This window comes from Prunus persica, chromosome G7 (assembly GCF_000346465.2).
Source record: "Prunus persica cultivar Lovell chromosome G7, Prunus_persica_NCBIv2, whole genome shotgun sequence".
NCBI lineage: Eukaryota > Viridiplantae > Streptophyta > Magnoliopsida > Rosales > Rosaceae > Prunus > Prunus persica.
Window position 1 is genome coordinate 15,445,947 of NC_034015.1, and position 23,839 is coordinate 15,469,785.

Here is a 23,839-nt window from a genome sequence, read left to right on the forward strand (position 1 = left end):
GATCATGTGTTTGTTGTTTATAATGACTTAAATGTGTGTATGAATCGTTTATGAGAAACCAATTTGTCTTCCTCTAAAAAGGACAGTGATGTAACACTCATTTAGCTTAATTCATTTCATTCTGTTTAGTCGGCTAACTGATAAAAATGGAATTAAGAAAAAATAATGATTCAATTGAAAAAGTATACTTGGAAGGATTAGTTTATAATTCCATGCATTTGTGTTTTTAATGGACAATGATTATATTAAGAATCAAGTAAAGTTGAGTGATTGAAACGTGGCTTGGCATGATGTGATGTGGTTTTACATGAATTCATATGTTTATCAGAGTAGTTGCACCTGATTGTGGTCCAGTTCATAGATTTCATGGAATTTATTTGAGGACACGTGGCTTTCTCCCCCATGAACTTAGTATCTTCTATGTCTATTTCACTGCCAATTTGGTTTTAGGTTGAGCATCTTTAATAGCCTTTTTAACAGTATTTTTTTGTTTTATTTTTTGGGGTCAATCAATGTTCATTAAAACCTAAAAAATGATAAGAAAACAAATAGAGAATATAAGGGCTGAAAAGGACAAATGCAGAAACAAAGTACCACAAGCACACAGAAGATTAGACTAAAAACCAGTATAGTAACAAATCCTCCCCATATAAGATCAAAACAAAGCACAAGGAAGATTAAACTAAAAACCTCTTCAATAGCGTTGGAATGCTAAAATAGATGGGCATCTCCAGTCATCTTCTAAAATGTGCTAGCTTTGTCTCCATCGTCAAATTTGTTAATATTTTTTTGGGGGTAAAATTCGTGAAATCTTATCAAAAAATTGATACGTTTGACAATTAGGTGTAAATTGATACCTTTAAAAAAAAAAAAAAAAAAAAGGATAGTTCATATCGAAATTTAAAGTCGAAGAGGAAAATCGGAAGAATGTCATAAATTTAGGGGACAATGATAAATTTTCACATTTGTTTTAAACTATTATTATTATTATTTGCCTTGCATTGAACAATGCACGTTCACACCATAGAGCATGACATTTGGTATTTTTAATTGGTCACATAACGTGAGACGGGAAAATAAAGACTTACTTTTTTATGAAATAAAATTGTATTAATTACTTTGGATTATCCATCCACTGTGCCGGACGTAGTCCCAGTCCAATCCTAACCCACCCGGCAAACTCGAGAAAGTAGAGTGTCGCACTTAATTCATCTGCACCAGGGTACCATAAATTAGACATGTTAACATTGGCTGCCAAAATACCATATGATCATTTCGGACAGTGGCCCAAGACTGGGGAATTTCCACTATATATTTCCAGCCTATGAACACCAAACGTAAAAACAACAATAGAAATTTTACATGGGCCCAGTAAACTTCCCAAATACATGGGAGCAGAAAACAAGACAATATAAGCTTTAACTTCAAAACCCCAGCAGCACCATAGAAATCCATTGATCTTTGTCTCTCATCCTTTGCCTTGTATTCCGAGTTCCAAATATCTTTGACTTTCACCACAAATTTACAGCTTTAACTCTCCCTTCCAGATCCAGCCATGTCAAAGCTCTTTCCTCATTTCCATGCATCTCCACCTGCTCAAAGCCCCGTGTTATTTTCCCCATACAAAAGAAAACTTAATATTAATCAGTCCTCATAATAAGTTAGAACCACATATGCTCATGCATCCTCTTGTAACTTGGTCAATTCATATAGATATGGTTTTTTATTTTGGTTGATAGAAACTAAACGAATATTAGTCAAATTAAGATTAGACCTCGGATTCAGGCAAGAAAAAAAAATTCACAGATTTCTTTTTCGTAGACATCTACATCAGCAAATGAAAAGGAGAGAGTAAATTTAACACTAACCAGAAAGTTAATCTGAATCAGAGGACATCTGAGAACGAGGATCCAATGTCGTGATCATTTTAGACAGCACCTCACCCATGTCTTCTAATTCATCCTTTGCAAATCCCCAACTTCTAACTAACTCAGCCCCAGGTGCTCCTCTAGCAATCCCAAAGCTACGAAGACTTCCCAATCTATTCTCCAAGAATGGTAAAACAGCACTGCTAGACCGTAGTCTAGCTGCCATAGGAATGGAATGGACATCAAGTGATCCCCTTGATGGAGAATCAATAATTGGGGTGCTCAAAAGCTCACCATGTTGGCCAACACGGTTCCCAAAGATTGAAGGAAACGGCAAAGGTATTGGAAGTGGACATTGAGCCACGGACAGATGGCAGAACATTGGCCTTGTCGTTGCATGCTCATAAGCAGCATGAACCATATCTTTTACTTCAGAAACTGATGCCCGCTGACCTCTTGCTGAACAGAAACGATCAATTAGAATATAATACGCATCCAGTCTCCATAATCCCAATTGTACATTTGATAATATTTTTCCCAAACTCACACCTTCATTGACTAAGTTGTTCTAGGTACTATGTAACAAGAGTGGAATTTCCAGTTTCACCAATGACTTGTAATTTCACAAGCATCTATAAATTCATATTGCCTCTAAATAACAAGTTAACTAGTTATACAATTTACATCCATAAAATGCAGAGATGATTCAGAATGTAATAAAAAAGGCAATGATTGCAATGAAAGAAATAAAAAATGAAAACCAGTGCAGTATTATCACAAGAGTGACATTTTTGGAGATGTTCTTGCTAAATAATACAGATTCGGGCAATAGAACATTTTTTTGTGGTGCAATGTTTATCTTGTAACCTCTGATATATGCTTTTAAGTCTCCGAAGTTCCAGTTAAGATATGGCCACGGATGTTCTTACTATTGTATAAAATGTTGTGACCCAAAGGAAAAAAAAAAAAGGGATGTATCCTTATGCTTTTAGTTTTGTTTTTGTTTTTGTTTTTTTTTAAAGCCACGCACCCAAATTCACATTGCTCTTGCCACTAAGGCAGAGTCTAACTAGTAAATTGCATACTCAGAAAATACAATCGCTTAAAGAAATTCCAGAAGCACAAAATATGAACTATCTTAAGTGAGCATGTTTAACATTCTCAGGAGTCTAATGAAAATAATAATAAAAAGAACTGATGTTCACTCCAAAACAGTACCTGGTCCTAGGGCCCCGTGGACTGAGATGGATTCTACTGATTGTAAGTCCTCAATATCCTTTGCTATCTCTGGTGTCAATGGCTGCAAATGACGTAGCAAAGTTTGCTCGACCTGATTCCCTGTTTATAATGCCAAATAATTAACCAAAATGAATGCTAATAACAAAGGGCTTAATGTGAAAACCGACTGAAGTAATTACCGATTAAAGAAGGGGCTGGCATTGCAGCATCCAGAATGGCAACCATATTCTGCCTAGTTTGCCCTGATAGGATTTCCACAACCTCATTAACAGTCACAGCACCAGAAGCATAAGATGAGTCTGCAGTGGGCCCAAGTGGTTCCATTCGAAAAGGGAGACTAAGAGAATGTAGGGTAGCAGCATAAGCTGCACTGCAGTGATACGGCTTTTCATCATTGATCCAGAGAAATGTTGAAGCTTTGCCTTTCAAATCAAGTGGACAGAAGATTAGTCCACAAGAAAGTGTAACTTCTTTAAAACAGAGAAACTAAGAGAGTATCAACACTGATCATAGAAACTGAAGAACAAACTATTGGTTCAAACAAAGCTTTAAAACCTAGGCTCTATATTAAGTATGCCAATATTCATTCACGGGGAAATTTAACAGCTTAAGCACAGAATTGGTACTCATTTTATCCTGATTAATAGGATTAAATCAGATAACTAAGAGAGAGAGAGATAAAGGCAGCAGAATCACAATGCTACAGCAACAGTATGTAAACTGACTCTGAAGAGGCTAGAGAATCAATCATGCAAATAATACATTCAATAAGAGCAATATTTCTTACTTCTACTCAATGAGGGTAACCCCACGGGAACGATCAGTTTACATAACGATGATAGCCTTGAAAATGAAACAGCATCGTGAAGCTTCCTACTGACTCTCTGCTTCTGGCTTCTGGGATCCACGGAAGAACCAGGACCACGCACAGCATAGAGCAACACTGGAGCATTCGTATATTCATCTGCAATACTCTCCAGAACATCCACAGCTAGAGGAGAAAAACCCCCCGAGTCATCAACAATGAATTGAAAACCCTGTCAAAATACAAATTCATATTGAAGATCCCAACATTGAGAGGCTGATACAAAGCAGGGAGCACCAAAAACTCATTAACTGAAAATACTATACTACTTTTGTCGAAGTAAATATTAGCCAATGAATCTTTCAGTCTCTAAAAGCTTCAAGATGCTCACAATCCATGTAAACATAATTCATGTAGCATACACGTCGTTTTAATACAAATTCATAAATAGAGTAAGACACACTGGTCCATAACTACAAGGACCCTTTTATACACCATATTGGACAGTCTCAGACACTAGCTTTCTCAAGGTTAAAATAAAGTACATGGTCAAAAATCAGTAGACAGTATTTCTAGAGTACATGATCAACTCGACTAGCACTAATTGACAGCTTGTTTAGATCAAACATCCCACCCAACATCCCCTATCAATTAAGCCAGGAAAAAGATGTAAATAAGTCAAAGTATAGGACAACAATTTATACTAGTAAAATACCTGAATATGGTCACACTCTTCTACGAAAAAGCGAAGCCTCTCACTAATTTCTTCTCCCTGTAAACCCCCAGATAAGGATTCCCTTCCAATCCCGTAATTGTCAAATTTCTGAGGATCCACCCACAATCCACTTAATTCATATAAACTTTGGGGATGATACTCAACTTTTGAAAAGTCAGTCCAGTATTGGACACCATTTTCTAAACTCTCCACTTTATCCCTGTCATGAATTTCTGTTCGAGGATTCTCTCCACCAGTGACACCATTTTCAAAAGTCAAAGAATTTTCCTGCTCTTCCCCGTACAAACTTTGCAAGAACAAATTCTTTTTATGAGGCTCGGCAGCATGAGTAGAAACATTACCACCCCTGCACATTGGTTTAGAGACAGTAAAATCATCTAACACAACATATAAAGAAGAACGCAAACAAAATGCATAATTTTTTAAAACCTGTTTAAAAAATGTTTTACCATGTCAAAATATTTGATGATGCAGATGAACCCTCATCATACAATGTACCACGTGAGCTCATAGACCCAAGGGACCCTGTAAAAGTCAAAAATTGAAAGTTTGCAACTTCCATACATTTCAAGGCCACTAAATACACAAACCCAATTGCAGTTTTCAAGTACCTTGAAGATCAACAGAAACCAGGCGGGGAGTGTAAGTCAAAGTACCCTGTTGATGTCATGTGTGCAAGTCTCTAAGTAGAAGAAGGTGAAGCAAAACATTTGAATTCAAAGTAAAACAAATAAAAACAAAAAATCTGCACACCTGGTGCGTCTCACCAGAGCGGTAGAGCACGTCCATGTTCAAAGACTGATTCTTGAATACTGGGTCAGCATAAGGGTCTTCCGCCAACCCATTTAGCTCATCCTTCAAGAATATATGAATGAATATGTTAATCAACGAAGGAAGTTGAATGGCAGAGTGAGTTAATGGGTGTGTGAGTAAAGCTTGTGTTTGTGTATGTACCTGGAAGTTCCAGAAATGTGAGCCCACAAAGTTTGCAAAGCTTCCAACTTGGAGGGTGACGAGTTCTCTCATGGTTTCGGAACCAGCAGAGCTGCCAAGGGATCGGAGGGAGGGAATGAATTTGGAGCCAAAGGGGTTTTGAGAGACGAAGGAAGACTGAGACGCAGGACGGTGCGTTTTAGCGGTTTGCCAAAAGGATAAGCATTTAGTTGGGCCTATAAAACAAATCCAAGTCCATCTACCCAGAATAAGAAGAAGTGTACCAGCCTGGCCCTGGTGCATACACTTGCATGTTGGTCTGGGTTGTCTTTAAGCCTGCTTGGGATTCCCTTTAACAGAGGGGCTAGAATGAGGGTTATAACGAGGTTAAAATGAGGGAGTTCTTAATAGTTGTCTGATCTGGTATAGAGTTATTATTGGACTATTGGATTAAACCCCCTCATTGTAACCCCTCAACATAGCTCCCTCATTATAGAAGCTCCCTTATTTTAAGCCTGTTGCGATGTTGGAATTGCTTCCGAAAGAATTAAAAACTATAAATGTAGCCTTTGGTAGAAACTTTTATTTATTTATTAAAAACACAAACACTTTTATAAACAGAAGTACTTACTACAAAAGAGTTTGATTGTCCAAGTGCTTCTTGAGAATAGTTTTTGACTATTTTACAAGCCCTTCATTCAAGGTCCTAGATTCGCTTCCCTCCTCCTCAAATATCATTTTGTATATTTATTTTTTTGTTAATTACACAAGAGATGACCAACACGTTCACAAGTGAATATCACATAACCTTTTTTCTACACCAATTGTATATAAGAATTTATCTCCACAAATTTGTTGACAACTTGTCAAAGTAGTGGATTTTTAGAATGGATGACATAAAAGAGTATATTATAAACACGGGGGAAAAAACCAAAATCTTATTGGGTGATCGACTCATTTCTTCAATGAACAATTTTTATTTCAGGCGACTGGCACACGTTTTCATCACCACCACTGATTGTGCTCACAAACAATCTAAAGACAATAAGATATGTTCAAAAAATCCGACAATACGAACAGAGAAATATCAATTGGTTGACATTGAAGCGAATAAAAAATGAAAATGTTTGGTGGTTAATGAACATAACAGGGCACAAGTAAAGGGCCATCTTTTGAATCATTGAGTTTTCTACCCAAAAGATTCTTGGGGCTCACCATATCAACTGTTTGAGATTCATGAATTTTAAAAAGAAATGTTGCTTTATCTTGAGGGCGACTGCTTTGTCGTGGATCCATAATTATCTTTGCATGAGCCTCGCTGTAAGGTGAGATTATTCTATTTACCAAGAAAACTGGTGAACTTATTCAATGTAGAAATGGATATCATAAAAAATGTTGATTAGGTCCCAGTTTCATTTGACAGTGACTTTTGAGTTTTCAATATGCCATATACCTATCAACCACCACTACCATGGACATGACAGAATTGAGGCTTGCAGATGCCATGACATTTTATTTGGAGAGAGATTTTATACAACATAGGTTTATATATAATTTAAAGCAAACTACCACAAAGATTTGTAATGGTAAAAAGCATGCAATTGTGTTCGCTACAGAAAACAAAAGTTGGTAGTTGAGAAGTGATGTGCACACTAGAGAGAGAGAGAGAGAGAGAGAGAGAGAGAGAATAAGATGGCCTGCTACTAAGAATTCAACGACAATGCAAGTGCCAAGGTTTATGAACAAATGAACAAGTCCAATGACCAAGTTTGGGGTAAAATAGCTGGCCTTTCCCCTTTATTTTGCAAGCTGGTGATCAGATGTTTAGGATTCAGTTGAACAAAAATTTGATCTTTGTTTGATGACAAGCAGCAAGGCAAACCCTCTAATTTTGGCATGGAAAGAAGACAATCGGTTACAGATACACTTGTATTCTCAGGATGGAGTTAGATTTTCATGTTAAATTTCCACAATGACAGTTAAGGATTTTGAAACCGCTGAGGCTTAGCCTAGGTGACAAGAAAAGGATTAGGATAAGTCATGGGTTCAATCTCATAATCCAATGTACTAGAAAAAGTTCAAAAGGATTTGATAAACTTTCGGGTTCGGACCCGATGCCAATAAGGTTTGAGAACTTCTGAAGGCAAACAATATGTAGCAGAAATCTGATGGATAAAGATTTCAATTTGAACCTCTGAAGTTGAGATACTAGAGCATAACTAATAGAAAAGATGTTAAACCATACAAATAAAATAAAGTGAATATTATGTTGGGAACATTTTCATCTTACTTCCTATTGTATAAAAGAACCAGACGAAGAAACTTGCTCTAACAATGGCAAATTCACATCTCCTCTTTCTAAAGCAGTGCCTCAAAATATTTATATAAAAAAAACTTCAGCTGCATATCTCTTCTCTTTTTGCTAAAGGTACCTTATTACTATTACTCATAATTCAGAGACTATGATTCCCCATGTATGTTTGTATCTGCAAAATTCATGGGGGATGATTGTATGTCTATACATCTCCTCCTTGGTTGTTGTGAAGAAGCCCACCTTTCCAACTCTGGCCATCTGATTTCTCATCTTCTTCTGCTTCTCTGCTGTTATCCGACTCACCTCCAGTTGTAGATCGACCTTTGGCAAACTCACCTGGAAGGAGAGGACCTTGTGGAGAACCAGACTGTGAGTTGTTTGCCTTAGAATGGTCTGCACTGTGATCTAGGGGCATCCATATGCCATTGCCTTTGGCAGCAGAAGAAGCCGGTAGCTTTCGTACATGAAGCCTGTATTTCTGCACAGACAAATCAGACAAACACATGAGCAACCACTCAGACAGGAAAGGAAAATTATAATTATAGATGAGAGAAACAAAATTAAGTAACGAACCTGCAAATGGCTTTTCACTTCATCATTGGTGAGACCATCCACCTGCATAAGCTCTCTTATCTGCTTAGGAGTGGCTACTACAAAAAAAAGAAAAAGAACACACAGATAAGGAACAAGCGCATAAAATCAAAAAATAAAGGAGAATTTGATTCAAATAATTTGAAAAAAGGACTAAATTCAAGTAGTTTGGCATAGAAGCATAAAGATCAAGTATGTTCTAAAATTGTCATGCTGTTGAAAGTCCTGAAAACCAACAATAAGTCTTACAACTTCACAAGTGGAAGTGCAAGATTCCACCCACTATATTCAATTTCTTAAGAAAAATTCTGAATTGGAAAGGAGTAAAGGACCAAAGACCAAGCAGATTTTCCAATTCCAATTTCCAGTCCAAGTTCAACTTCTTCCCCCTACATATTTTTCCCATCCTATTTTTCAAGAAAGCAAAATCAATCAGCTTAATTATATTATTTTCTAGTCTCAAGCTCCAACCTTGTGTTCCTCCAAGCTGTTGAAGAGATTCAACAAAGCGGCGGTGAAGCTCAGGTGACCAGCATCGCCTTTGCTTCCTAAAGGGTTGTTGCTGCTGTGATTGCTGTTGAGGTTTGTTCTGTAATTTGAGTTGACCTGCCAAACCAGAACCTGAACCACCTCTGCAGTTGTTGTTGCTCTTAATGTTTGTATTGGTAGAAGCATCCAGTGCTTCAGACATCAATGGAGTCATAAGAGAAAGGCTTGGGACTTGTGAGACCTCCTTGTCATCCTTAAGACAAGTTCCTGTAAAACCAGACTCATATTGTTCCTTGAATGGCACAAATGTCCTTCCCATGGCTCTGTTATTACTTGCCTCAATTGGGTTCTCAGGCACCGACCGATCATCTTCTTCGTTCCTCTGTGATATGCACAAAAAAAATCAAGAAGATTATGAAAATTCTGCAAAATCCCAATAAAGTTCCAGCCTTTAACAAGATTATTTTCAGGAAAAAAAAAAAAGGAAATTTAGAATTTAACCATTCTGAGTCCTGATACAGAGTCGTGTTTGTTGTACTCAAAAATATTGAGGCTTGTGCTCCAAAGCTGAGCAGAGCTCATCCAGTTCTTCTTGTCACTGTTTTCCTTTCCCAAAACTCCCCCTCCATTCTCATCCAGATTACCCTTCAATGGTATGAATTCTTCTATCACAGGCCGATCTTCCATTTTCTTACACTGCATTACTTTCTCCTTCAACCTCTCAATTGCTGCATACACATCAAATCAAACCAATCAATCATAAAAAAAAAACCCCACCTAAAAAATATTAATAATCTTGAAGGAAAAAAATAAGATAATCAGAGAACCCACCATCCTTTAAGAGCAGCATGCAAAGAGGAAGCTCGCGCTTGAAAACTTCAATCTTTCTCATTTCATCTTCGAGCCTTTTCACATAAGCATCAAGCTCTGACGACCTCTGAGAGCTATCTTCCATGGTTGAGAGCTGCGCGAGGAAGTCAGAGATTGTTTTTGGGATAAACACCAGACTGGTGTCCAAGCTCAGCTCCATTTTTCACTCACTCTGTTGTTTCTCTCTCTCTGTCTCTCTTTCTCTCTCCGTGTCTCGGTCTCTAGCATTGCCCAGATAAAACCTGATAAGGAACAGAGAGGCCAATTTATATGTGTAAGGGAATTTCAGATTCAGGACACACAAAGATTCAGTGCTTCGCATACGGGTCCTCGCGTCTCTGGGTCAACTCGGAAACTCAGTTCATTGACTCGGGTCCGAGTTTTGACGGTGGAATCTTTGGAATCCGTACTCACGCCGCGAAAATGTAATAATTGATTGTTATTTTTATTTTCTATTTTTACTTTCGGTTGGTATTTTGTGGGGTGCCCTGTTCAAGATTCTTTATTAGGTGGGTTAAAAGGAATCGTTGACCTCGCCGTATTAATGCGAGAAGATTGAGGGCACTTTGGTCATCAAGGGTAAACTTTTATTTTTTGGGTGACTCAGAATTAGTGCTTCATTTTTGGATCCTCTAATTTTCCCACTTAAACTTGCTTTTCTTTTTAAAATTATAACTTGTTTTCACTCTTTAATACAACTATGTAAAAAAACTTGTTTTTAACACTTTAACATGAAAAACAAAAATTAAACAAATACTTGGCCCCAACAACATTGCATTGTAAGAGAAATAAATCAATGCCTCCAATCACGCTATGTAAATATCTTGGAGGAAAAAAATTGAATAGGTTTTTTTTTTTGGGGGTAGAAATATAGATAGGATTATGATAAATAAATTCTCACATTTAAGGCGAGAAACATGGCATTTATCTTACACAATTTTCCGTATACGCTAAGACAGTTGCACAACAACACGTAATAGTATCTATAAAAACTAAAAATCTATATCCACCAATAGTCAGCAATTGCCTATAAATGAAAGCACATCAGGGCTTCCCAAAAAGAAAAAAGCTATAGTAGATACTCGACCATTACGATATTGCCAAATTTGCAAGTAAAGTTAGAATTTATAGTTGCCTAGCAAAAACCCATTCTCATCCAATTGCCTCAAGCCACTCAATAAATAACTGTTAAAGGATGTTGGCGTACGACAGCACTATCCAAACGAGAACTTTTATCTTTTGCGTTTAAAAATGGAAGAAACCTTTGTTTATTATTATGTTAAAAAGATATATAAGATTATAGTAAATAAATTCTCACATCTAAGGCGAGAAAGAGGGCGTGTATCTTACACAATCTTTTGTATACGCCAAGACAGTTGCACAACAACACGAATCGTATCTATAACAACTTTGAATCTATATCCATCAATAGTCGGCAATTGCCAATGAATGAAAGCCCATTGGGGCCATTCTCGAAAAAAAAGTGATAATAAACACTCGACCATTACGATACAGCCAAATCTGCTCGTAAAGATAGAATTTATAGTTCCCAAGTTATAAACTCATTCTCGTCCAATGGCCTCAAGCCACTCAATAAATAACTGTTAAAGAATGTTGACGTACGACAACAACTATCGAAATAATAAATTTTCCCTTTTGCATTTATAAATTGAAGATTATTGAACCTTTGTTGATTTTTTATATTAAAAAAACCTCCGAGAATGACAACGGCATCATTATGATAAATAACTGAATTAGCAAAAATATAGTTAGTTGCAAGAATAATAGAGAGATTAATTGAATAGTTAGTTCGGAAAATAGTAACAACATGATTTTTGGAAGATGCACCAACAAAACTAGACTTTGTAGTATCTAAGCGACAAATCCTTGGATGCCAAATGATCTCGAGCTAGTCAACAAAATAATTGTTAGAGAATATCGACGTAGGGCGAGAGTTATTGAAATGAGGACTTTTATGTGTTACAATTAAAAATGTAGAAATTATTTTCATGATTTTTAGAGAAAAGAAACTCTAATAATTAGATCTTAATCTATATTTATCATGAACCGGATAAAATTGACAAAGCATTGGAGCAATTTATTGGAGTCAGCTGTCTAATCCTATTACCAACGTATACCTCTCAAGGCCACTTTTGACATTTTTGGACGGATCACCGCGTCCGTAAACGACTTATAATGAAAATAATATTATCGATTACCAACTATGCCCTTGCCGATAACATGGGTGGTTGGCAAGTGACACTCCATAAAGATTTTAAAAAAAAAGTAATTTTCTTTTGATGAGAATTTTACCGTGCACTTATTAATACTTGTTTGTTGGTGTGTCAATTATGCAACCCCCCCTCCCCAACCAACACCACCTCCAAGGGGCATCTAGAAATTTGTGGTTCTTTCTGATCATATTAGCTAATCACATAATTTCATAATAAATATTTTAATTAGTAACTAATTATATTAGTTGATGCATATAAAATGGAAATAATTATCCCTAATTGGGTAATTAGGACCCAATTAAATGGGCCAATTGATAGCATTAGGTTCAACATAAAAATTTAAAAAAAAATTAAAACTTTTTTAAGAAAAAAAGGCAAAAAAAAGTACAAAACGTTTGCCATGTGAAAGATTTTTATTCCCTTTAAGTAAAGCAACTTTTCCTAGACCGTTTATGGTTCATTCGTTAGGGGTCCCAGGGCAACGCTAAGCACACACAACAGAGCAGGAGCTGTGTCACCGCTAACCAGATACCGACACGTGGTGCACGATCCTTAAATCCGGAGCGGTGAGGTTCCTCTGCGGTGCGGTCTCGTCCGTTAATAGAAGAATGACATAATCGTGGGTTTTGTCCGGAATTTCATGGTTCATTTTCGATCGATTTTGTGCCTGTCGTAAGATTCCTCACCATGCAACCGACACGTGTCCATGGCAGCTAAAAATAGGGTGTTTCTTGTAATTTAGCTTTGTTGGGGATAAGGATTCTTTTGGGGATGGATGATGATGGGTTTTTGTTTATTTTCTCTCAGGACAAATTGCCAAAAGATGCTCTCTCATTCAATATGACAACTATTTGCAACCATCCATTGTCTTTTAATTCTATTTAATTCCATCGTTTTTAAGAATCCTTGACTTGCTTTTCCCTTGGATCCTTATTATAAATAAACAAGCTTGTTAAAAGTACTTACTTCAAATTATAATTAAGAAAGTCGATTTGGAGTTTAATCAAGAGCAGAACTATGAATTTTTTATAAGGATGCGCCGTAATTTTATTTTTTATTTAAGGAGTTAACGAGGGTTGGATGAACTAATTTCTTTTGCGAGACCCAGTTCGTTTTATCACAAGTTGTCCTACGTTGGTTTCTTATATTCATGTCATTATGGAGGCCCTACACTTGTAATATTTTGAAGAGAATACGAATATATACCAGTGATTTGCATGAATTCTCTTTAGAATCCACGTAAATGTTGTACGTCCAAGGAATATGGTTCTGTTGAAGAAATGCAATTCTAGTTTTGTCTACGTTTAAAACAGTAGCTATGTTTAGATTTGGTTGGAGAATTTTGGATCGGATAATATAAAAAAATACCTATTTATTTTAATTATTTGTCAAATTATGAGGTACCCAGTTAAAGAAAACATACAAACAATTCCATTATTCTTCTTTTATAATTAGTTGCATTGAAAAAATGGGTCTAGTTAGTATCAGAAATAGTTTACCAATCCAAATGAGTTACGTCCATTAATTCTTTCTTGTTCATGCCCTGCAACTGGAAAAGAATATTTGCCCTAATAGCAAGTAGGTCCCCTAGCTTCATTATGCTAATTATTCTGTTTGTCCAAATATAGATGGATCAAGTCTTTTGAGGCTTTGAGGCTTTGAGGCAATGGGGGCAGCTTCTGCTTTTGCTTAATTATCTTGGTTTGGAGTAATTTAATTACTTTGATAATGATGTTTTGGAACAATATATTTTGTGCGGCCCACGTTCATTTTCTGGTTTTTGTTTTGCTGCTAGCTAGCTTTATGCAAATGTGTCAAGTGCTGGTCCATTTACGTATACATGCTTGTTCGATTTGGAACTATGTTTGAACTCTATGTCATCACACTTATCGAAATGGAGACAATAATCAAGGTTAGAGACATCACTATTGGGTGAGCGGTGCAAAGAGTGACAATAATTGGGTTTTATGGTGTAAATAGTGGGGTTTTTCACAAACACACAACTAAAATGTCGTAGGAGTTTGAATCTTAAATTTTTAGTTTGTGCAAGTTAATGTTATTTTTTACTAAACATAAGCTAGATTCTGTTTGCATAATCAGATTAATTAATTAGATAAAAAAGAAAATAAAGAAATAATAGCGGTGATTAAAGAAGTACCAAAAAAAGACATTAATTAAGAATATAATCCTGTATAGAAAGATTTAAACACAAGACTTGGAATGTAGGAATAAGAGAAAGGTGTATAAATTTTGGTGAGGGTTTGGATGATTGCTAATTGTTACGTGTAGAGATAAAAGGGAATTTTGATCCTGCTTAAGAAAAGGTATTGGAATGGAGAATGACGCACCTATCAGTGGAAGCGGTACGCCGCATAGGAGAAAGAGGTACTTACACCTGTCCCGTCCAATCTCAAAAGCAATTACTCTCTCTCTCTCTCTCTTTTTATCTTGTGATGTTGCTTTTTAATGGTTGATCTACGTGTTTCCCACTACCGTTTGTTTTCCACTATTCAACTGTTACATAGTCGTACTCTCGTCGTACTTGTTTTCGGCACAAAGGGCAAAAAGGAAAGGATAAAAAGGAAAATGCAAAAAATGCATATCGCCGTCTGTGGGAATCGAACCCACGACCACGTGGTTAAAAGCCACGCGCTCTACCGGCTGAGCTAAGACGGCTTGCTTGCTAGTTAAGCAGTTCTTTCAAATTTATATGAAGCAACGGTTCTCTTCTACACTAGAGGTGAAGTGACTTGTGAGTTAACATATATGTGTTGGGCCTAGATTTCTTGTAGGCAGGCCTATTCATAATCTGGCTGGTCTCAAGTCAAGCCCAGTCCTCGAAGAATAAAAACATGTGAATTTGGTTTCAGAAAAGGAGAAGCAACATATTCTAGATTGATTGAATAGTTCATGTTGCCTTTCATCTGCAAGAATTTTATAATGAGGGCTTTATATATAGTCAGGTGAAGTCCTATATCTTAATTGTTGTATTAAATTGATTAGTCATTTGATTAAATTAGTTAGCATGATTCAACAGTTAAAAGATAGGACCTAAGGACCATATATAAGGCCCTCACTATAGAATGATTCCTTTGACATGAGCCATAAAATATTGTCAATAGATCACAGAAGAACAGTGAACTGTAAATTATCATCACATGCTAAAACCCATATCACAGAAGAACAGTAAAAGCAAACCATAATGTGGTAAATGCACACAAAGACAACATAAGTCAACTGAGAAAGGGCAACATCATAGCTAGCAATATGGTTCGTCATTGGGCAGGCTCGGCCCTAAATTGTTGAGTTTAGGCTAGGCCACATGAGTTTTTTTGAATTTTCAAGTCAGATCGAGCTTAGACGAGTTGGACCGAGCGAGTTTTGACAGGCCAGACCATGAGTGAGCCAATAGTTTTAAATCTTAAACTCAAATTCTACCCAAATCAAGAGCGGGCTAAACCTAAAAAAGAGACTGAATCGGAATTTAACCCATTAAACCTCGAACTACCCACTTCAACCTATGAACTTAAGGCCAAATAATGATCCCTAGCTAGCAAGCATTTAAGTTCATCATCTTCCACAAGCCTTCTGCACGCTTCATATTTCTTTGAATTTAAAAAAAGGGAAGCATCTTTGAAATTATAATACTTCTTAGTTATAGAAAGAGAATCGTATCCTTCACTCTGTCTTCACTTGAAGCAATCCGTATATTTTCACAGTTGCCATCTCCTCCTGTCCCACACCACATGTGAAAAGAGTATTCTTCTATTTATTATAATTCTAAATGAATAATTTATGTAGACATGATATATTTTTTCAGTTAAACCACAAAGTTTTAGACTATGGTATGTATGTGACACTTTTTGTTCAACGGCAAGATTTAACTAGAAAAATTAATAATGCCTAGTTTCACTCCATAGTGTAGTCAACTCCATCAAGCCTCAATCAGCTCCGCCAACCTTCATCAACCTCCATCATGCTATATATATTGTTTCATTTTTTAATATATCTTGTCTATTTAAATTTAGTGCTTTACACCTCATTGAAATATATAAAATTTATCATTTTCTATTACATATCTTAACATTTCCCACACTCGAGATATTTGGCTTTTGTTGAATCATGAGTGCGAACAAGATATGTACGAACTTTAAATCATATCATGTGAGTTAAATTTACATCTCAAAAAGTCTTGATGCAACTTAAATATATGTCACGTAAGATTAAACTTGCTTTAAATTTTTTTATTTTTAAAAAACTGCAATTCTAATTCTTTTATGTTACATACTCTCTTGATTTTTATCTTTGTCCATCACTATTTAGGGCATAATCTTCATTGGAAAACCAGGGCATATTTACGTATTAGTAATGGGTATGGGAGGAAAGGGAATGATTTCCATTCCTGACTTCTCCTGTGTTTACTTGCAATCAAGAATGAAAAAATAAGTGGACCGCAGCTCAAAATCCGTAATCACATCCCCTCAAAACTAGGTATCATATTAACTAGGGGAAGTAGTCGATATGATTCCCATTCCTGTTTTCTCTTAATAACTTTCAAAAATACCCTTACCACTTTACCATAATTTCAAAACACCCAAACCCTAAAAAAAATAAAAACTCACGCCAAGAAGTTCCATGTATTTAATCGTATGAAGATTATGCAGGTTATTATTATTTGATTGTTTACTAGTTACGTAGGTGAAAGATATATATTTGTTGGAATTTATTTTTTCGTTTGAAATTGGCTTTGGACCAAGGTTTTATTAACATTATCATTGAACTGGGCTCCTGTTGTTCATCTTGTTCAACATATTGATTCCTCATGTTTACACCGCCTCACTGGTTTGCTGCAGGATTAGTTTGGTCTCCTTCGCCCATTTGAGAATTATATATGTGTTGTGGTGAAAATGTGCAGGGCATTTTAATAATCAAATTAATTTGGATATTAATTCATGAAAGTTGGTAAACAATAACAATGGGAATCAACCCCATTCCTTTGCTAATTCCATATGTTTAGTAAACAGCTTAATGAGAATGATTATTCCCATACCGATTCAGTAGTTCCCCAATTCCTAAATTCTTTGATTTCTTACTTTCTCTATTACTGGTACATAAACATGCCCTAAGAAGAAATCCTTGCATATATGGAATACACTCAAATTTTCAAACTAATATAATTAACGGTAGGAAATAGCCAATTTGGCATAGACGTACTTTTTAATGTACATGCATCTATCATATGTATCCTTTTCATCAGATCAATACCTTTAGGAAAGAAGTTAAAAAAAAGACCTGAAATCAACGTCCCACTCAGTGCACAATTGGCCACAAACCATTATCCCTTTGCTTATGGGTTTATTCAACTTTTATGCTATATCTTGGCCAACCGTCCAAAGGGGAGGAGGAAAAGACAAAGGCTATTGAAAATGAAAGATAAGAACCTGAATCAGAATAAAGGTACCTTCAATCTCGAATCATTCCAGAAAAGCACAAATTGTAATTAAAAACCTCACAGTAACTTCTCGACTCATCCTACAATTTTTTAAGAGGCAGGTCCCATGTGTTTTGAGTAATGCATTGTCTTCCTATACTTGTATTGCTTGACAAATGCTTACATTGCTACACCCAAAATTGCTTAAATGTGAGAACCACCCTTGTCGACTTGAGGATTCTAATTTTTGTTTATACCACCAAGTTTACATAGTGAACTATCTTTTAATGAATTTTCACCGTTCAGTTATATAATCATATACGTGAAAATAAATTATAAGTGCATCCGCTTAAATTTGATAAAACGTTATAAATAAGTATGATGAGGACATATATCATGGTTTTGACTTTTCAAATTGAGGACTGAACTGATTGAGCCGAATTGGTTCAATTTTCTAACCAATTTCAAAAAATAAAAAGAGACAATATCAAATCAAAGCTAATAGGGTCTAACCTAATAAAAAATGACATTGACTTGGAAACGAGTGGTCAGTTTTCCAAAATTGAAGTTAGAAAGGAGGAACCCAAGAAAAGATTAGTGTGTCACCTCAGTGAGGTGAGGGTTATTTAAGGAGAACCACCTCTTATCTTGGTTATGTTTGATCGTTTTGTGAGTTGGTGGTATCCTTGACGACATCATCAGAACCTGCCTTGCCAAACGGGCAAATAGATTCCACTGAATATCCTTCTGCTGTTTCAATATGCTTAGCGTGCTTTTACACGATTACTCACCCTTCACTTGATTAACGTTTCACTCTAGAATTATAACACCCACCGTTGGATCCTTTCCCCAAATTATCGTAGCCTGTGGCGCGGCACAGTGGACCTTTCCTCTTGGCAGAATTATCCGAATTAAGGGCCTTTCAGTCATTTATGAGGAGAAGGCGGAGCCAATCATAATCGACAAAACCGGACAAGCAAACCAACCAACCAGCCGCCAGGAAAGGGAGGGAACCCATACTGCTAAGAAAGCAACGAAAGCAACCTCCACCAAACGGCGTCGTCTTTCTCTAAGCCTACCACTGAAACACACAAAACGACGCCGCTTCTCTTGTCTCATTCTAGTTAGATATCTCCATTGGTAACATCATTTCCCTCTCTCCCAAGTCATCCCCCTTCACTGTCTCGCAGATATCAATCCATCGCCGATCGGAAAAAAATCGCTTCACAACGCCTCAACCGAGTTCGCAACAGAGTCTTCCGACTCGCAGCGGATCTAATCGGACCGTGTTCACCGATCTGCTCGCCGAGTCTTGCTCTCTCTCTATATTGATTGCGATTAACCAGAAGCTTACTTCAGACGACGCCGTATACTCTTTCTGATTCTTCGCTCTCTAATGTAACCAGCTTTGGTAGGAGCAAAGTCGTACTTTTATCAAAATGGATCGGGCGGCGATGACTGTCGGGCCGGCCATGGACATGCCGATCATGCACGACAGCGACCGGTACGATTTCGTCCGAGATATCGGGTCCGGAAACTTCGGGGTAGCCAGGTTGATGAGAGACAGGCAGACCAGGGAACTCGTTGCAGTAAAGTATATCGAGCGCGGTAACAAGGTCAATTTTGGAATTTCATTTTCTATCGGCGTTTTAATTGATTTTTGTAACATCCATTTATGGAAATTTTGGGTTAGCCTTTTGTTTAGTTATTTTGCCAGATTTGGGTTAGCCTTTTTCAGTCGTGGATGTTATTATGCTTATCTTTTTAGTTTCTAATTTTGGTATCTGATCGATTTTGGAACTAATTTTTGGTACGCGTGCTTATTTCCTATTAATAAAGGCATGATGAGTAAATTTTAGAATGTTAACGAAGCTAATTTTATGTCCGAGAAACTAAACAACATTTTGATTAACATAAGTTAAAGCTTGGGTGAAAATAGATATTGAAAAGTTCTTATATGGTTAGTTATTTAGATATGCTTAGTGTGTATGCAATGCATCACTTGCAAGTGGAAACAAATTGCTGTTGGTGTTGATGTAATGTGGAGATTTTGGAGTATTTGTTTCTCATTGTGGTGCTGTGTTTTGCAGATTGATGAAAATGTTCAAAGAGAAATAATTAATCATAGGTCGCTGAGGCACCCCAACATCATTAGATTTAAAGAGGTTAGTTAGCTGCTTTTTGATGATCCGATTTTGATTGCGTCTTTCTAGTGATGTTAAGCTAATTGACTGCTTTGTATAGGTCATTCTTACGCCTACCCATCTGGCCATTGTGATGGAATACGCTTCTGGAGGAGAGATGTTTGAACGAATATGCAATGCTGGGCGCTTCAGTGAGGATGAGGTCCTCATTTCAATATCTATAATTTCTCAATGTCTTTCTTTTACTTTTTTACTTTATATGTTGAAGATGTGTGGTTTCTTTGTTGGTCCAGGCTCGCTTCTTTTTTCAACAACTTATATCTGGAGTCAGTTATTGCCATGCAATGGTATTTAAATCTTTCTTTTCAGATGATTGTAAGACTTTATATCTATTTTTCTGCTGGATGCTGACTAGACAATTTATTTGAATTATTACTTTCCCTTTTGAAGCAAGTATGTCACCGAGACTTGAAGTTGGAAAACACTTTGTTGGATGGCAGTCCAGCTCCTCGCTTGAAAATATGTGATTTTGGCTACTCAAAGGTACTAGTCGTTTTTTCATTTTCTTGCTTATTCGACATATGCTTTGTGTTCATATCGTTAATTGAAATAAAGGGAACCCAACGCTAACTTGAAATAAATTTCTCATCTAGAAGTCACAAGATTCTTGCGTATCAGTTGCCTTGTATTTTGAATTGATCTTAGGTTAGTTTGATCCAAGACCCCTGGTCATCTTGTTAGAGACTTTATTTAGACATTAATTTCAGAGGGGTTTGAGCTCTCAAGGTAATCAGTGACGTGGTTTCTAGTATAGTTAGCCTAGTTGGTATTCATTTTCATGTATTTGGTTGTGGGTATTTTGTCAGTCTTCAGTGCTTCATTCACAACCAAAATCTACTGTTGGAACTCCTGCATACATTGCTCCAGAAGTATTACTGAGGCAAGAATATGACGGAAAGGTATAAGAATTCGTTAATTTTATTAATCATTTATCAGGTTATGATGTCTCTTGTTTTTACTTTACTGAATTTGTATTTCCCCGATTGTTTGAACCAAGAAGTCTTGTTTAATAGATAGATAGCATTCTGTTCTGGAGTAGACCATACGCTGAGTTTTGACAAATGTTTGATTAATATATTCCTTGATTTCCCATTTAAATATGTTTTAACTTTGTTGGACTGTAATTTGAATAATGCTCATGTTTTTCTGTCCAATATGTCCTCTCTCACCATTCAAGCTTTACTTTCCAATTCAAATAAGCATTTAGCCCTGTGATTGGTTCATTTAAAACATGATTTATTTTTGCTGGCTCATACAATTTTCAACTTCAAATAAATGGGTGTACAACAGTAAAAGAAAACAAAAGAGCAATTACCTATTTTTTGGTTGTATTAACATGGGATCCTGGCACGGGATATCTAGATATAATCCTAAGTTCCTAACCATATTCCTTTCCCATGAAGTGGCAGTTCTCAAGAGTCAAAATGCGTGATTGCACTTGACAGCCAGACTTTTACAATTGCACCGGATAATGCCCCTTAATTATTCAGATGTGGATGTTAAAGTGCCCTCCTTTTTTTATGATAAGAAATAGACATGAGTTGGCATTCATCATCATCTCTTCATGTTAGATAATTGTTCCTTAATTTTCATGTTGTGCTTTTATGCTATTGGGATAAAGCATCTAATAGTTACTGATTTCATTTTAGGCCTGCCTGTATGCATCAGCTAATTTTATGTGTATTGGCTTTACTTCTCATGTGTGAATTCGGAGCTTAAACAGGACATACAAACACTTTGTCTTGCATATCTTATTCTTTAAACCATTTTTTGTCCTTTCCTTTTCATATATATGAAGTTTTATAAGTTTCAAATAATGTGAATCCTTGTTATTGAATCAAGAAGTTTCTATATTGATCTTGTGTTACAACATCAGATTGCAGATGTATGGTCATGTGGGGTAACCTTATATGTGATGCTGGTGGGATCCTATCCTTTTGAGGATCCTGATGAACCAAAGGATTTCCGGAAGACTATACAAGTATGTCATTTAGCCTTAGCATGAAATAAAGTTTCTTAATGTAAATTGCTTGATTTGAGATGTGTTATTTATCATATCCATGCAGAGAATACTCAGCGTCCAGTATTCCATTCCGGATTCTGTTCAAATATCTCGCGAATGTCTAGAACTGATATCGAGAATCTTTGTCCCAGATCCTGCTGCGGTTAGTTTATTTTCTCTCTCCTTGTTTGTACTGCGTTCCTTCTATTAAACTTGGGTGTCTACTTTCTTCTCCCAAAAAAAAAAAAAAAAAAAAAAAAAACCTTGGGTGTTTATGGTTTTCCAAATTTTCTCAGTTTATGATGCTGTTTTTTTAATTATTTTTTCTTCCGACCTCTGTTTCTGTTATAGCACTATGTACCTTTATCTCTTTTGAATAAGTTTCTTCACTGTATTTGCGTGCAAATATTTGGAGTGTTTGAGTTATTGGGGAATAACCCTTTCTTTACTTTTAGTGCCTGTTTGATAAGCCCACCAGGGAAATTAAAGTTGTTCAAATTTCATGAACTTTATTATAAGAGTTTGAAATACTTTTTATGGTCAAGGACAGTAAAATGATTTGAAATAAGATTCACAGAAAGAGGAAACTGGCCGTAACCACCTTAAAAGAGCCGATCAAGGCTCTTTGCGCTTAGAATCTTACAATATAATAATGCATAAGACATTGAAGTGTGATTGTGGGAGTGAAGACCAAATTAAATTACTTTCCCTTGACATTTTATTCTGAAAGGAAAGGTAATCTAACTACTTTTCATACTCCATGGAAAGCCTACCAAAGGCATGCTTGTATAACTCCCTGAATTTTTTATTACTTCCTGCTTTTGTGCAAGGGTATATCTGAGGCTGTGTGTTTTTCATGGCAGCTTTCAGCAGTTCTCCAGTTTCCCATTGTTGAGCACATAGTGCCAGAACTGGAGGAATAAATGGACTTGTTACATCTTAGTAATACAACAGAGAATTAGAAACTTAAATACTTGGAGAGAATTATCTTGAAAGCTGTTGCTTTTGGGGAATTCCATTTGTAGAGAACTAGAGAATCTAGCTTCTTTCTTTTCCTTTCTTTGTTGTTGACTCAGCCTATGTTTATGAATGCACATGTAACAGAGGATTACCATTCCTGAGATAAAGAACCACTCGTGGTTCTTGAAGAATCTCCCAGCAGATTTGATGGACGAGATGAAAATCGGCAGCCATTTTGAAGAGCCTGATCAACCCATGCAAAGCCTAGATGTAATCATGCAAATAATTGCGGAGGCCACTATACCAGCAGCTGGAACCCTTGGTCTTAGCTCTTACATGACGGACAGCCTAGATATGGACGATGATATGGATGACTTGGATTCAGAGTCTGAACTTGATGTCGATAGCAGTGGGGAAATAGTGTATGCAATTTAGTTCCAGTATGTGATGTAGTCAGGTGAGAAAAGAATTTTTACTGTTGGTGAAAAACTAGAAAAGATAATGTGCAATAGAGTATGTGATAGATTAGCATAGATAATGAGATAAGGGGAAGGCATTATGCTATCATCATATGCTCCTTGGAGTTGTCATATATTTATAACACATAGTTGTATATTGTTTTGTTTTACTGTGGGGGAATTTTATTTTTAATGCTATCTAAGGGTTGTAAGTGGTGGTGGTGGACGCATGATATCCACACCCTCCCTTTTTGTTGAACCTCACGTGACTTTAATAATTGTTCACTTTGGTCCTGCCTTTATTCTTTATGCAAAAGAAGGGAAAAAAAGAAGGTAGACGGACATTCTCTTGGCAAATGATTTTGTTGGAGACATGGGGAGATGGAAGTGGAGTGAGGGAAGGGGTGTAGTAGGTAGGTGATGGGTTGGGGGTATGGATGGAGATAAGAATTACTTGGACTATACTACTCTACAGAATTCCAAACAAAACTGAAAGGAAAAATTGTACGTTATCTATTACTGGCTGGAGTTGTCCAATTCCATGAGGCCATGTGTCAAGCAAGGAGATTTCATAATTATTATAATTTTGCGTCAGTAAGATAAGTTGATAAATCCCATTTATACAAATCCTCTTCAAAACTAGGCAGATATATAACTAAAGCTGATTAATTATAGATCCATAAAATTCTTTGTATGTTTGTGTAT

At 36.4% G+C, this 23,839-nt stretch overlaps 3 protein-coding genes and 1 non-coding gene across 5 annotated transcripts; 1 reads left to right on the forward strand and 3 right to left on the reverse strand.

Moving 5' to 3' along the window:
- On the reverse strand, positions 1,089–5,779 carry LOC18770711 (protein misato homolog 1). Its single transcript, XM_007204143.2, has 10 exons — positions 5,603–5,779; positions 5,402–5,503; positions 5,260–5,305; positions 5,098–5,173; positions 4,628–4,994; positions 3,895–4,144; positions 3,287–3,529; positions 3,087–3,206; positions 1,869–2,327; positions 1,089–1,592 (listed from the first exon to the last, which is right to left on the reverse strand). The coding sequence occupies exons 1-9, from the start codon at positions 5,672–5,674 to the stop codon at positions 1,876–1,878; spliced, it is 1,728 nt and encodes a 575-aa protein (XP_007204205.1). The 5' UTR covers positions 5,675–5,779; the 3' UTR covers positions 1,089–1,592; positions 1,869–1,875.
- LOC18771230 (myb family transcription factor EFM) lies at positions 7,761–10,097 on the reverse strand. Of its 2 annotated transcripts, none has more exons than XM_020569186.1 (5): positions 9,807–10,097; positions 9,477–9,703; positions 8,958–9,357; positions 8,469–8,542; positions 7,761–8,373 (listed from the first exon to the last, which is right to left on the reverse strand). In XM_020569186.1, exons 1-5 carry the CDS (start codon positions 10,003–10,005, stop codon positions 8,098–8,100), a joined length of 1,176 nt encoding a protein of 391 aa, XP_020424775.1. In that variant the 5' UTR covers positions 10,006–10,097; the 3' UTR covers positions 7,761–8,097. The 2 variants fall into 2 exon arrangements, with proteins under 2 accessions (XP_020424775.1, XP_007204391.1); XM_007204329.2 differs by having other exon boundaries at positions 8,469–8,545.
- TRNAK-UUU lies at positions 14,683–14,755 on the reverse strand. The gene has a single exon. It is a non-coding gene; the product is annotated as a tRNA-Lys (tRNA).
- Positions 18,510–23,428, forward strand: LOC18771406 (serine/threonine-protein kinase SRK2I). The gene is made up of 9 exons (XM_007202039.2): positions 18,510–19,126; positions 19,601–19,675; positions 19,755–19,856; positions 19,948–20,001; positions 20,105–20,197; positions 20,521–20,613; positions 21,591–21,695; positions 21,781–21,879; positions 22,821–23,428. The coding sequence occupies exons 1-9, from the start codon at positions 18,950–18,952 to the stop codon at positions 23,109–23,111; spliced, it is 1,089 nt and encodes a 362-aa protein (XP_007202101.1). The 5' UTR covers positions 18,510–18,949; the 3' UTR covers positions 23,112–23,428.